This window comes from Protobothrops mucrosquamatus, unplaced genomic scaffold (assembly GCF_001527695.2).
Source record: "Protobothrops mucrosquamatus isolate PMUCROS unplaced genomic scaffold, P.Mucros_1.0 scaffold_178, whole genome shotgun sequence".
Classification (NCBI taxonomy): domain Eukaryota; kingdom Metazoa; phylum Chordata; class Lepidosauria; order Squamata; family Viperidae; genus Protobothrops; species Protobothrops mucrosquamatus.
This window is the reverse complement of record NW_015386254.1, coordinates 457,047-473,249: the sequence shown is the minus strand read 5'-3', so window position 1 is coordinate 473,249 and position 16,203 is coordinate 457,047. Positions and strand designations below refer to the sequence as shown.

At 37.5% G+C, this 16,203-nt stretch overlaps 1 protein-coding gene across 1 annotated transcript in view; it reads right to left on the bottom strand.

Moving 5' to 3' along the window:
• RIC8A (RIC8 guanine nucleotide exchange factor A) overlaps positions 1–16,203 on the bottom strand; it is a gene marked incomplete in the record, with an annotated part of 35,880 nt that overhangs the window by 5,234 nt on the left and 14,443 nt on the right. Inside the window, 7 exon segments of the mRNA XM_015823632.1 lie at positions 1,457–1,576; positions 2,672–2,816; positions 3,603–3,747; positions 4,838–4,933; positions 7,412–7,562; positions 8,837–8,931; positions 11,373–11,987. Coding sequence (XP_015679118.1) covers positions 1,457–1,576; positions 2,672–2,816; positions 3,603–3,747; positions 4,838–4,933; positions 7,412–7,562; positions 8,837–8,931; positions 11,373–11,987 — 1,367 coding nt within the window.

The following is a 16,203-nucleotide window of genomic DNA, read 5'->3' as shown; positions in this document are numbered from 1 at the left end:
CCAGATGAAATACTATATGACTAAACACTTATTTGAATATGGTTAAAAGAAATAGATAAACTTTGGATATAAATGGGTCCTAAAGTAAGAGGGATGAGATTTATAAGTAGTATAGTATTTTTTTTATGAGATAGGAAATGTAAAAGTATTGGGATGGCTTATGTGAATGAAATGTTTGGATACTTAAATGTAATTAATCTTGAGAAAATCATAACTGACAAGAATGTTTTGAATACTGAGGGGAAGTTAAACTTAAATAAGAATTCTGAAAACAGAATCTATAGTGACTTAATAAGACGACCTTTTGCAAACACAACTGAAACAAGCTGATTAGAAAAGATGTTATACACTGATGTTATTCTTATCTCTATAAACACTAGAAAAATGCTTACATTCAATTTTGTATGTATCAAAAGTACTAAGAACTGTATTTGCTCAATGTTGATAAAAGGAGAATACAATTAACCAGTGGAACAACCTGCCTCCAGAAGCAGTGAATGCTCCAACACTGGAAGTTTTTAAGAAGAGACTGGACAGTCATTTGTCTGAAATGGTATAGGGTTTCCTACTTGAGCAGGGGATTGGACTAGATGACCTCCAAGATCCCTTCCAACTTTATTATTATTGTTGTTGTTGTTATTACTACTACTACTACTACTACTACTACTACTACTACTACTACTACTATTGAAAGAAGAGAAGATCAAGGAAAGGTATCACTAGCTAGCTAGTATGTTGACTATGGAATTATAGAAATTAATTATTATTAATTGTTAAATATATGAACCCAGACAACATGTTGTTTACTAAGCACTAAGGTTTGTTATTGTAAAAAATTAATAAAATATATTAAAAAAGAATATGATTTTGGGATCCTTAATGTTCTGTAGTAAGGCCAAGCCAATGTTAGAATTGCCAGTGTAAATAATAGCCCTAACATCCTTCTCTGTTGAGCTAACCAGAAAATTGCTCTGCAATTCTTTCTGATATCATTTCAGGCTTTGTCAGAGATTTCTTATTCTCACCTCTTAAAACTTCCCACTTTTTACATACAGCAAGATTTTCCAGCAAGACCAAACATGTTTTAAAAACCATGGTATGACAACTATTACGGTCAATGTATCCTGGATAATTTTACTGAAGTTTGAAGGCAGGGCACCACTTCAGCTCCTTTCAGTGCAGAGATTATAGTAATATAATTAAATGAGGAAGACTAAATCAATCTCTTCAACCATCCTCTGGGCTCTCAGTTTTGCCTGCAGACATTTCTTCCAATATTAACAGAACCATCAAACTGAGTAGTAAATTACTCCAAAGAAAATTAAATAGTTTGAAATAACTTGTCTGAATCCATTTTAATTCTATATCTTAGAGGTTTTGATTTAACCAATTGCTTTCTTTCAGCCTGTTCTACTAACAATCCATTTCTGGATAATTATGCTGTATCTTTTAGTACCTGGAGAGTTTGTCAAACATGTTCACAAGTTTCATTGCTTCAAGCTCCTTCTGTTCATCTGTCATTCCTTCCATTGGATTGGGAAGCTTTTCCTCCACACGTCCAGTAATAGGATTAATGCTAAATAGTTGAATCACATAGTAACCAAAGAAAAGAAGGTAGAATATATGAAACACAAACAATGAATCAACAAATCCAATTCATTTTTTTAAGGAAGTTAACTATAATAAGCTTTTCCACTTGTAAAAATCAAAAGGGCACGGGGACTTGGAAGATGTGATAAATGTGCTAAAATTTATATCATATATTCCCTTCTTGGATGTTTTTTAATGGATAAAAATAAAAAGGTATGTTGAGTAGCCTAAAAATATAACTCTAATATTCATTTGATTAACACAAACACATGCTACTAAAATGAAGAGGAAGAGGAACTACATAGAATATTCAAATAATGTTGGATTTCTCTTCCCAAAACATGTCCATTACATTATTCTTCTTTATTTAGTTTTGTCCATTAATTTTCTGTTACTATTCTTGCTTCTAAAGTTACAAGGAAATTCTCAGTTTAATACATCTTACATAGAGCAGTTGCCTTTCTACACGTTACACTAAATGTACGTAAATGTACAATAAATGTGTGCAGAAAAATTGGAGGAAAGTGAAGCAGGAGGGGAACATATATTACATTACATGTTTCCCTCCTGTTTCACCTTCCTCCAATTTTAAAATAAGATGTAATTTTAAAAAATGTCAAAATACCTAGAGTACAACTTTGTGCATATCTACTGGGCAATTGCCTCTTGATAACTGTCACTGTCAATTAGATCAAGAGCTGGAAGTAAAAGGAATTGTCTATTTGTGAATAACTTGACAAGAAGTGAAAGAGACCACTGAACAAAGAAACAAATAGAAAAGAAGAAACTTAAGAGAAATCAAATAACAAAATGAGGCAGGGGCAGTCAAAAAGCAATAGGTCTTTTTAAAAAATGAGATTCCACTGAGTATCAGGCGGTATTTTTGATGGTAAGAGCTCTTAAGCAGCGGGCTTTGTAAAACAGCTGTGATATTCATAGGGAGGCTGGTTGATTTAATGGATCCTGCAAATGGATTCCTTCTATGCTAAGATTCTAACATCCAAATATGACAGGGATTTGCACCAAAGAAGCAGAAGCAAAGATCATATTTAAGGAAGCAAAGCATGAAATGCATCCCTACTTGGGTTTTGCTTCCTTGTATTCCTCTGTATCAGTATCTTCATCCTCAGAGTATTCTCCTTCGGTCTGCCCCCCAGCCATGAGGCCTCGGGCTGCCAGAAGACCAGCAGCATTTCCATATCCCGTGTACTTCACAAACCGTGACACTGTGGAGACACAGAAGGTCAAACTTTCTCTTATTATTGTAGAAGCAAATGAACTTAAATAGTAGCAAATACGTCTCATCTTTATCACACTAGCTTATCAAGGAGGTATATTCTTGCAAACCCACAAATCACAGATAAGGAAGAAGCTGAGCTGACCAACAGGATTCCTCTCTGTTACTGATACAACTGGATGGAAGCATGACTCATTTGGATTGGAAAAACTCTTTGATTGTCACCACTTGTTTAGAATCATTCTTATATAGTATTATAGTGAACCTGGTAAAAAATTAATTCTATTCTTCTTCCGGCCACTTCCTTACCTTTTCCTCAAGTAGGTAAATTAGGTAGATGTCATATATGTTAGAAGGTTGCATACTGTCTACAAGGCAAAGCATTTAAAAGAGAAATACTATCTGAAAAAGGCATCTTTGCAAAGCTACTTTTCCTGTTGTAATGTTCAAGAAAACCAATAGTGGCTTTGCTGTGAGGAAAAGTCTGATTAACAGCTACAAAGAATTCCAAGCCTGGCAGCAACACATTTTATTCAAGTTTATTTATCTTCTTCCCTAATTTTAAAATTGGTCCAGTGAATGACATTTCCCTTCATTTCCAGGCAATATAATTTAATCCAATAACCTATGAGATCCCAGTTTACCTGCATTCTTAATATTCAACCACCATCCAAATAACATCTCAGTTAGAGGGATCAGCTTCTTCCTATTTACTTATTCAAACTGCAAGCATACAACAGGCCCGAGATGAACAAGTGAGAGCATGGATAATTACCACTTTCCTTGCAGAGTACAAACAGGAACTCAGCAGCACAGTGTTTTACATCCGTGTCAATATGGGTCATGAGGCGCACAAGTTTATTTCTCAGCAGGTTTCCCACCTCAGGTCTATTTTTCACATCCCGTAATGGAGGAAGTATCTGTGAATCCATGGAAAGCCATAAGTGATGCTTAGAGCCATATTAAACTTGGTTTCATGAAACCCTGAAAATGCTGCATCAAAAATGTCTCAGAAAGATTAATTTCATCCTACTAAATACAGATGCCTTCTTGATGTACTGATATATTGATAATTTCTCCTGTTTTGGTTTTTGGGAACTCTGGACTTGTGTACTTGTGGGTAATGTTACTTCCTTCTTTGCCTCGTGGGTCAGCTAGGACTTAGTTTGTGGAACCAGAGAATTCAGACTAAGGGAAAACTGAGGGCTGGGGAGGAGCTTCAATGGCACCGTTGGTGGGTTGTTTCACACTGTGATAAGTGAGCAGTAAACGGGCTCTACTTAACCTCTGCCTTGCCAGAGTGACTTGGGTGAACATGTACCTACCTGAAAGGGATACCAAACATTTATGTTCTAAATAAGAAAGCAGCAATGTATGGTCCACATACAGCCCACAGATTCTTTTTTGCAGCTCAGTCCTCACCGTGAATTACACTGTGAAAACTCAATTACAAATCCTTGAATAATGGTGACAGAGGTTTCCCCCTTTGTTTGGCAAATGATAAAATAGAATTAAGAGAAATACTCAAATGCATTTCTCCTCTTTAAACACTTGTTGTGCTTGTTGAGTACCACATACTCCCGATCACCTGTTATAAAGATATGTTGTCTCAGTGGTAGCAACTAGTCACCCCTGGCTGATTTTGGAAACTAAACAGGGTTGGCCCTGGTGCGAATTCTAGAAAAAAGGTAGAGGAAAGCAACTGCAAATCACTTCCACAGCAATACCAAAAGAAATGCAGGGATATGATTATTCAGAACACAACACAACATGAAAGTCTTTACATTTTATATAGCAATTGCACCATCCAGAAAATGCAAGAATACAAAAAAATCTCCCTCAGAACTTTATTAAGAAATATCCTGATATCCACAGATTGCATACCAATAGCACCAGAAAGACATTTTCATACTATCAATGCTGTACATTGTCTTTTAAGTAAATTTTGCCTCATACTGTAACTGGCTCAACAAATTTTAATTTATGGGTCCTGCTTGATTAAAATGGTACCTTTGATTTAAGGAATTTCCTTGTCTGTCGATGGACCCGGGCACTTTCAGTCAGCAAGTTCAACACTGGAGTAAGACTCTCCTTGAGTTTGTGACCCTGTAAAAGAGGAGTAAAAAGAAAGAGATTTAATCAACTCTACATTAAGTTTTCTATGCATGAAAATGGTTTGGAGTAATGGATTTTTTTTTTGAGTGAAAATCAACCATCTTAGTTAAAATTGCAGAGTAACTGCAGGTCAACAAGAGACTACATCATACTGACCAGAGCAATTCTCAAGACAAAAAAATATTTTTTTATGAAAGCCATCTACATAAACGTCATTTCTACATAAAATTTCTTCCCCAATTTTCTTTCAGCAACTGCTGCTATATATTTCATGTCCTACATATTCATGTCCTGACATATTCAATGTTTATATGTTCTGATATATTCAATGTTTTTTTATATAATGAATGCCCTAGCACATAGCCACATCTATTCAAGGTTTGATTCCAAAAAATCTCTGTAGGATCAAACCTAGTTAGTAATTAGAAAGAAAATTATCAAGACATCCCATAGTTATAGTCTAGACCAGGGCTTTTTTTTTTAACAAATTCACAGAAAAAGACAACTACAAATCACCTTTGTATTATTGCCAAAAGCCCCTACACATTTGTACAATCACTAAGAAGTCAGGTTGACTTGAGGGAGTCTTTTCTTTTTTACATAATGAATAATCCTAGCATTAATACATGCAAAAAGCAATATTCTCCTGCATGAATGTCTAACACAGTGTTTCTCAACCTTGACAACTTTAAGGCATGTGAACTTCAACTCCCAGAATTCCACAGCCAGCATTGCTGGCTGTGGAATTCTGGGAGTTGAAGTCCACATGCCTTAAAATTGCCAAGGATGAGAAACACTGGTCTAACTGGATGAGAATTGCTTTGTGTACAGATAGTCTTTGACTTCTCACCAGTCCCTTAATGACTATTCAAAGTTATAATGGACCTCCCCCCCCCAAAAAAAAAGTTACTTATGACCTGGTTCCAAAGTTCATCAGTGCTTGATGACTTTATTTCAAGATTTGGGGTTCATGAAAAGGAGCTTTCTAATCTCTATTTTTCACTGGCACCATAAAATAGTTTCAAAAACATGGTAAAGAAGATCTCTTCAGTGGTATGTGCTCAGTTATGCCCATGTCCTACAAGTACTTCACTGCCTTCTTCATCCTAAAATGTTTCTCTTTCATTTTTGGACGATGGAGAGTGCAGAAGCCTGTGTTTTGACTTTGTTGTGATTTCTAGCTCATCCTTATAAACTCTATGAATATTACCTTTAATGAGTGTTTTCAGGTATGTTTGCAAGTATGCCAGGATTTCTACAGTAGTATGCCTATTTGGGAAATAATGGCACCCTGCTAAGGGATGTTTACCTTGGCTATTTGATTCTCTCCTTAGCTACTTAATGTCTACTTTGGCTAAATACTGTTTGCCATTTTTGTCACAGGACCGCAAAGACATATACACTATTAAACTAGTTTGGAAGCGTATAAACATATACTGTACCTTGTTAAACTCTTATTTTGGCTATGGAGAAAATAGGGCAATGGGGCTATGATGACAATTAAACAGCAACATAGAGAAAATGAGAAAGCAAATCAGTGGTAATGTTTCCTATTCCAAAAATTAAATCTGCCTCTCAGAAGCTAGTAAGATGTTGTATCAACCAAACAACCAATGGGGCAATGCATTTCTGGAATATTCTCTATTCCAGGGCTTTTCAACCAGTGGTACGGGTACCACCTGTGGTACATTGGCACCTGGTAGGTGGTACGCNGCTTCTGCTGAGCCCAGAAGAAGCGCCGATCAGCTGGAATGTTGCAGCATCTCCAGGGTCTTGTGATTTACATTCAGATGCTTGGCAACTGATTCATATTTATGATGGTCACAGTGTCCCAGGGTCATGTGAAGTGACCAAAACCTGCTGCAACCACCCAGCAGATGGGGGGAATAAAAACCAAACACCCCACCCCACCCCCGCTGCCAATCCTCAACAGAAATGCTCACAACAATGAAAACCTCGGGCAGGGTGGGCAGGCAGGTGTCTTGCTCGGCTGTGGCTTGGGGGGCACTTTTTTCAGTGCCATTATGACTTCGAACAGTCACTAAGTGAACTGTTGTAAGTCAAGGACTACCTGTACTTCATTACTTTTTTCCTTTTTTGGGGGGGGTCATCAAGTTTTTGACATCTTGCTAGGCGACTGTGGTACTCGGATATTGCCATATCCTAAAAGTGGTACAATGGGTGAAAAGGTTGAAAAGCCCTGCTCTATTCAATCTACTCACATGTCAGATAATAACTAATAATTTATGCTGTTGCTACCTCTTTACTGCCAGGCAAATTGCCATTACATAAGTTTTCTTAGGGAGTGATAAATAATTAAAATGTCCATCTTCATGTGGTAGGGTAAATGTCATATATTTAAGCACAGGATGGACTCTTAAATGAATCCTAATCAAACATGGGTATCATCATAAATCAAAGTTGCTTGGGACAAGCAAGGAAGTTGTGAAAATGTTTTGCTTTACCCACCCTATCAAGACGTCGATCAAGGAAACTCAGGAGAACATTGACAGCATCCATATTGACTCCCATGTATTCAAGGGAGCCTCGGTGGACCTTGGGAGTCAGCAAAACATCTAAACACCTGAGAGGAAGATTGCCCAAAAGATTGATTGTATGGCTGAAGGGAGGATAAAAGGCAAAACAGGAAGAAGTTAGCAACCAATATAAATGAAAGGCTGTTTCATTCTGAAAACTCGAGTACTTTCTAGGTTTTAGCAACAGGAGAACAAATTTCAAATTGTGCCGTGTCTAACAACAGCAAACCCTTCCTTTTTAGTTCAAGCTTCCATCATCTTCTCCTCCATCTGCTGTTATATAGCCATTTTTACAGCAGAAGTCCGGTAGAAGTCACAAATTTGACAGATCTCTTGTTCATAATGTGTAATGTACCCACTTAGTATTATTTATTAAATGTACAGTATATGTGTCTCTCCTTACACAACAATTAACATAGTTTACAATAGTTCAAAACACAAATGATAAAATACAAGAGTAATACCAATTATAAATAAATTCAAGGCAAAATTACAATTCACATCAATGAAATCAAAGTTAGTTCAACTAATGAAAAGCAGTGGAAGAGAGGCATTTTCACTATTTTCTTAAATTCCTACTATGAGATCACTAGGGAAGGATTTCTCCCCTGTACTACATAGGCAAATTTCCAGCAGTGCCTTTCCTGCTGATAATGTTTATCTCTATATAAAATTATTATTGCCTGTGTCTACATCAAGCAGAATACTAAAAAAACTCTACTTTTTTAATACTCTACATAAGCTGCCTAATTTTTCAACACTAAAGCAGTCTCAGTCATAGCATTCTTTTTTCACTTCTAAGAATTACTGTATACTATATTAGGGACCACATTTTTCTCTTTTAATAATTTTATTAAACTGATCAAAGTATAAAATACAAATAAAAATAATGAGAAAAGGGGAGGGGAAAGAAAAAAGTGTACGGTAAAGGGGAAAAAAGAAAGAAAAGCACTGATCTGACTCTTTTTAGCACAGTAGAATAAGATAAAAACATACTATCTCAATTTTTTACTTTTACATAATGTGTACTCCACAAACCTATCTAATCAGCAAAACCTGAAGTCAATGTTTTTTTTCCCATCTCGAAATGGAAGTGATTTACAGGTAGATATTGGGGCACATAAGTAGGATACTACATTTATTTTACTATGCAAGGAGATACATGGTTTTTGTTTAACAGTGGGAAAAATATTTTAAGCAACATAGTCCAATTTATTTAGCTGTTCTATAGTTACTATAAAATTTCCACACTTTCCCCCTTCTTCCCCTATTTTTATTACTAAACCTACCAACTATCAATAGTTTAATATTGTTATATGTATTTTATATTTGTTGTATTGGTAATATAGACAATCACCTGTGAAATTCTTCTGTCCGATCATCGCCATCTGCTGAAATCATCAGGCAGTGACGGAGAAGGGCACCTAGACGTCGGTACAGAGCAGCATCTTCCTGGCCCAAAAACAAAATTAAAACCTTTATTACGAGAAAAGAGCTCATTTTTTTTTATTTTAGGCAATCTGCTTATTGACACATACTGTTCCAGCAATGCATTTTCAGAATCAAATATACATTTGAGTTCAAGGGGGAAATGGCATACATGGAATTTGAAAATCTGCAAAGCAAATTAGCATGCACAAAACAAAGGATCTGCAAATTCCTGGTTCCCTAATTTGTGACAAATTGCAAAGCCATAGCCACAGATGAATTAGCATAACTGCCTTATCTGGCATTTATTTCCCTACGTCCCTTCATGTATGTCTACTGTATACCCACAATTTTCTCCAAGTTTTCTTTCCTCAAAATGTCAGATTTTGCAAAATAACAAGAAAAAGTTAGGTAATAAGAATGCAAGACTGAGAATAAAATAACTGCTATTATCAACAAGGCAAATATCACAATAGAATCAAGCTAGGTTCATGAAGAATTGAAATTTCCAATTTTAAAAGAAATAAAAGACAAGTAATGGCAACGCTTTCTTAGAAATTATCTAAAATATACAACATTTTGGCTTTTCGTCCAGCCATTTCAGATTCTTCAATAATTTGCTGAGTTTTTGATCACAAGTAATATGTGTTGGATTCCTATTCCAGAATTTCCAACCAATACAATCATGTAGTCTAATACATTTGGAAGGTATCATGATGGGGAGATTTATTTTAAGCCAGTAGATCTGTTCTCCCCATCCACTTTAACAGTATAATCAGGCATACAAATTTAATAGGTCTTTAACTTTTCCTGAAAGCCAGTTTGATTAAATATAACAGTCTAGAAACCAGGAGATTAGGAGTTCCAGTCCTGCCTTAGGCACAAAGCCAGCTGGTTGACTTTGGGTCTGTCACTCTTTCTTGGCCCTGGGAAAAAGGCCATTTCTAAAAAAGTTGTGAAGAAAATTGCAGCAACCACCCAGTCACCAGGGATCAAGATTGACTTGAAGGAATAATAATAATAATAATAATAATAATAATAATAATAATAATAATAATAATAATAATAATAATAATAATAATAATAACAACAACAACCACCACCACCACCACCACCACCACCACAACAACAACAATTTATTTCCCTAACTTTTCAAAGCCAAACTATGTTGAAAAATTTGAGCAACTGGTACCAGAGGGAACTATCATATTTTAAAATAATGGAAGCAAACAGGATTTTACGTATTTGCAATATAGAAATAAATGGCTTTAAAGAAATAGTATCATAAATCATTTTTGTGGCATGTATATATAACCAAGAAACCTTGTTATAGCGAGTCACTACATGCACAAAAGCAGTTCATTGGGCAAATACATAAACACATACATAGAATAAGTTTGAAACTAAGAAGAATCACATTATGTAGTTTGAAGAGTCGAAAAAATCCAATTTAATGGAACAGATGGGGGTCAAGGAACTGATGCTATGTTTCTATTGAAACATAGTTTATGACATTATAAAGAAGTGCTGGGTAAATAATATCCATGATATAACTATGACATAATAATATCTGCTTGTTTGGCCTGGTCATTTGGAAAGGGTCTCCTGAAGTCCCCCACTCCTTGGAAGGTGCCTGCACCCTGAACAAGAGAGCAAACCTTCTCAGTGGTAACCTGTATTTTATGGAACTCTTTTCCCTTAGAGGCAACAAATAATTCATGCCATCCTTGCATTTCCAAAACAAGTGAACAATGCCCTATTTAACGTGCCTTCAGCCCAAAACAATTGAGAACTGCTTTATAGCTTTATGTTTCCTTACAAGTTATTACATTATTTTTTACTTTTATTATAACCACCCAGGCATTTGGGATTGGATTGGCCTAGAAACACAGTAATTAAGCAAATAAGGGGGAGAGCTGTGGGGCAATTAATGCAAGTTTCCTCTTATAATCTGGAGTTCATTCCTGGTGTATCCCAGATGTGGACATCCAGGAAGACTTGAAACATGTCCCTAACTATAGGAATCATAGGTGAAATGAAATGGTGAATACAGGTAGTCCTCAACTTACGACCACAATTGGCATCATAATTTCTGTTGCTAAGCAAGACAGTTGTTAAATGAGTCATGAGCAAATTATGACCTTTTTTGCTATTGTTGTTAAGTGAATCACTGCAGTGGTTAAGTGAATCGTGTGATCATTTAGCCAATCTAGCTTCTCCCTTTGACTTGTCAGAAGCCAGCCAGGAAGGTCACCAATCACATGATCCTGGGGGTCTGCAACCATTATAAATACATGCCGGATTTCAAGCGATGGCTGTTAAGTGCGAGGACCTGTTATAATTCACTTTGTTCAGTACTATTGTAACTTTGAACAGCCGCTAAACAAATGGTTGTAACTTGAGGACTACCCGTAAAGAATAAAGACGATGAATGAAATACTCAGTGTCATTTCTGGGTGTCTTACCTCATCCACTTCCTTTTTGTTGGTATCAAAAGTGACATTGAAGAGGATCTTCAGGATTTCCATAGCACGCTCTGTCTCCTGCCGAGGTAATGGCAGGGAAGGATCCCCTTTAGCAGCTACCTCATGAGGATCAATCCATTTTACTCCCAGGGTAAGTTCCAGGGTATCTGTCATTAAACCAATACCTCGAAGTTCTTGTGCAACCTGCTGCCGAACATCCACCCTTAGTGCCGTCAATAAAAAGAGAAGGCGCAAGTCAAAGAATTTTATCTCATGGGGGAAGTTTCTCTCATTATAGAGTTTGATGCGATCTGTAAGGCCCACCACAAACCGAGCCTCAGACATCAGTTCTTGAGCCCGGGGACTACTGAAGACAATATTACAGAGGCACTTAAGTGCCTCCAGAATTACATCCAGATCAGGAACCTCCAGGATTTGCTCTTCCCTGTAAACAATCCCAGCATGCCTGGCTAGTGTCTTCAAACTTTCCATGGTGGTGAAAGGGCCAAGGCATTTTTTATCCCGGGACAGAATTCGTATGCTTTCCAAGCATGTCACTTGACAAGATGGCTGGAGAACTCTCTCCAAGAACTTGATCAGAAGCATGGCCAGTTTCTAAAATATCAGAAAGGAGATATAAGAATAGATCTGGTAGTAAATCAATGAAGTTCTGCATAAGACAAGAAGGACTATCTATGTTTGCACTTATACAATTTCAAAAGTCCAATAAAATCTAATGTATCTTAAACCCATACAGTGTGTTCAGATCCTCAGTTCTATTTCTATCTGCAAATGAGCAATGTTACTACAACATTCACTTTATAATATCCCAAGTTGACATATAGCAATTAAAACATGCCCCTTACTTCTTAGGTTTAAGCTGTAAATGTCTTATATAGACAAAACAGGCTTGGAGAAACTCTTGAGATTTTCAAAATTTAAGGGAAATGGAAATCCAGAAATAATTTAATGATGACTGAGTATGCTTAGTGATTATTTTATGCAGATTGATGCTTGGAGGGAGAAAAGTGGAAAGAGGAAGGCCCCGCAGCAAAGAGACTGAACAGTATTTCTCCTCTCTGCAGTATGGCATTGACAGCATCAATTTATGGCGAAGAAGATGGCATACAAGATGGCAGCCAGCCAGCAATTCAGCCCCTTGCTTCCATCTTCACTCAACATGCTTGCATTGCAAAAAGTAGGGGATTTTTTTTTTAAAGTAATGACTGAATAAGCAAATCAGCAAAACCTTCCAGAGATATCTGCAGGGCCACTGGGTTAAGGGGTGGAGGGGATAAAGAAAGCCACATCACACTGTCATGGGACATTTGTTTGTGTATTATGACCTCACACACATGCATGTGGCTTTTTCTCTCTGGATGCCCTTGAAGTCACCCCACATAATGCATGAAGAGGGAAGTACTGTAGTTACCAAGTATACACTGCCATGGCTAAAGGAGAGAAACAAATCTCAGGAGCCAGAAGGCAGAGTTACTCCAATGATAAACTATCTACCTACAGCTTGGACAATGTCATGAGGGCTTAGGGGGAAGGGAGAGGATGCCAGGGCATGTCTGTACTGCAGATACAGTAGATGTAAGTGGCGAATGGGCCTTAGTCATAACACTGCCAGAAACACAAAGCCTGGCAGTGCAAAAATTACTTTAACTGGGCAGTCATATGTTCACTATAGAGTTGCGCTATTCAGAAAGAGGGAAATGCATTCAGATTCAGATAATTTTACTAAACCTACTTGACTTTGGTCTCTGTATGTCAACAATGCAGCAGATAGTATTTGATTTCCACAATAGTTTTTCAGACATCAAACATGGACTTCTTTGTCACTTGGCAGGCAGCATGGCCCCAGAAGCAGGACAAGCAGTCAATTCCCAGGTGGGCAGAGGGAGGCAGACTAGACATTCTCCATCTCTATATGGGACTACCCTTGAAGAGTATTTGGAACCTTCAGGTGATGCAAAATGCAGCAGCACAGGCAGTTATATTCCTCATAGAACACATTACCCCTCTGGTCTGTGAGCTGCATTGGTTATCAGTTTGTTTCCAGGGTCCAACTCAAGGTCCCATTTTTGACCTTTAAAGCCCTGCATGGCATGGGGCAAGTTTTTTGAGGGACTGCCTAATTTTTTACATTTTCCCATCCCACCAGATCTAGTAGAAAGGGAATGCTGCAGATTCCCTCATTTAGGGAGTTACATTTGGTGGGCGCTAGGTGGCAGGTCTTCTTGTCTATGGTGCCTGTGTTATGGGATATCCCCCCCCACCCCACCCCCAAGGTTAGGCTGGCACCATCCCTTCTGACTTTCTGAAAATTCTTCAAGACCTGGTGGTGCTATCAGGTCCGGGGATTTCAGGGAATTTGGTGAGGTAGCTCCATTATTATGAACATCCCTTTGGCCGTTGTATTATTTTCTGCTACGTTTTATTTAATGTTTTCAGTTAATAATAGGTGTTATTTGTGTATTGCCGTTTTTTTTTTAACTTTGTTGTACATTGCCCAGAGTAATTTGTTTCCTGACATGGCTGGCTATATAAAATTTAAAAATAAATAAATGAAATCTCAATCTCTTGCTCCTACCTCTTAAATACAGAACCAACTTGTTTAGTATCAGACCTTCCCATCTGCCCCCACCTCTTTCGATGGTGTTAAAAGTATGCTTATCGTTGGCTCCTTTCCATTATGAAAATATGATAATGAGCTATTTATGCAGCTCATATCTATTACCATTTTAGGTTGGCATTTGGCTCTTGGGCAGGATCCACGGTTGAGGAATTTGCTGTTACGATATGGAATCCAGCGGTGGGACTTTTATGGCTCCAGCCTAGTGTGGGAACTGATGGCCTACCCTGCTCTCGGGTGAAAGGATATGCTTATGATCAGCTCACAGTAAGATGGAGTATAAACAACTCTGCTCCCTCCCAATATAATCAGTTGGTAGACAAGAGCATGTTCAACAGCAGGCAAGCAAGTCAAGAGAGGTTCATGCTCTATGGCAGGAGTCTTCAAACTTGGCCCTTTTATGACTTGTGGACTTCAACTCCCAGAATTCCTGAGCCAGCATGGCTGGCTCAGGAATTCTGGGAGTTGAAGTCCACAAGTCATAAAAGGGCCAAGTTTGAAGACCCCTGCTCTATGGTATTCTAGCTGTAACAATACAGTTTAGGACTAATCTCAGTAAAGTTTGCGAGCTCTTCCTTGATGTTCCCTGAATCTATTACCACAATAGATTTATGTTGGAGCATCATAGATAAATGTGGTGAGATTTAAATACCTTTGGGATTGATGTAATAACATTTGTGGATAAGGAAGCATCTGATAAGTAGGAAGAGGGAAAAAAAAGAAGCTATATCAGCTTTCTCCTCCAGTAATAAATGGAAGAAAGATATCGGCATGCAGATGATATTTTCATCTCTGCTCTTATTGTTGAAAAATAATAATTCAAGGAAGGAAAGTATTGTTGCTTTTGGTGTGTGTTTCTGATCAATAAAGTTGTCTTGAATATAGGATTTTGTGTTTAATGAAGAACTTGTTTTCTTTTGATCACCCTGTTACATACCCCATCCATCTTGCCTTCCAAGTTGAGCAATAATACATTAAATGCAGACAAACAGTATAAAGCAATCCTGTACATTGTGAATATATAAAAGCACCAGTGCTTTTTAAAACAGTTAATAAGACTTCAATAGTTGTCTATTAAATAGTAATATTTAAAACAGATATAAGAGCAGTATGGTGTGCATAGATTTTCAACAGCATGTGTCAATGGTATGTAACGGTAAGAAGATCACAATGATAAGATAGGCAAATGTTTTTGGATATAATATAGAATTAGAAAAATGGCAAAATTTATGGGAAAGAAATTATAAACTGACAATGTCAACTTCCTACAAAGAAAATTTATATAAAATGTTTTATAGATGACACTTGCCACCAGCAAGACTAGCAAAAATGTTTAAAAACATGTCAGATAGATGTTGGAAATGCAAACATAAGTCAGGCACTTATTACCATGTTTGGTGGACATGTGCCAAAGCAAAGAATTACTGGAAAAAGATGCATGCCTGGCTAGAAAAGATGTTAGGAGAACACGTAGATTTTAAACTTGAACTTTTTTTATTAGGTATAATGCCAGAAAAGACGTAAACAAAGCATATATTTGACTTTGCATGTTACAACAGCGGCAAGAATTATATTTGCACAATATTGAAAAAATGAAGGAATACCATCAGATGAATAATTAAAAAAATATTAGAATGCGCAGAGATGGATAGACTGACTCTGAGATTGAAAGAAAAAGAAGAAACGGAATATTATCAAACTTGGGACTTATTTTATCGATGGCTAGAGGAAAAAATAAAGGAATAGGAACTAAATATGTATTAGTGAATGTAAATTCAGACAGCACATTTGTTGAATAAATCTAGACCCGCTTCAGTCGGGCTTCAGGCCGGGATACAGCACGGAAACGGCATTGGTCACATTGGTGAATGATCTCTGGAGGGCCCGGGGACAGGGGTCATTCCTCTGTCCTAGTTCTTTTGGACCTCTCAGCAGCTTTTGATACTGTGGACCACGGTATCATGCTGCGGCGCTTGGTGGAGTTGGGAGTGGGGGGCACCGTTATGCGGTGGTTCTCCTCCTTCCTCACCGACCGCACGCAGTCTGTATTGGCAGGGGGACAGAGGTCGACCCCAAGGCCCCTAACTTGTGGGGTGCCACAAGGGTCGGTCCTCTCCCCCTTATTGTTCAATATTTATGTGAAGCCGCTGGGGGAGATCATCCGTGGCTTTGGGGTGGATTTCCATCAGTACG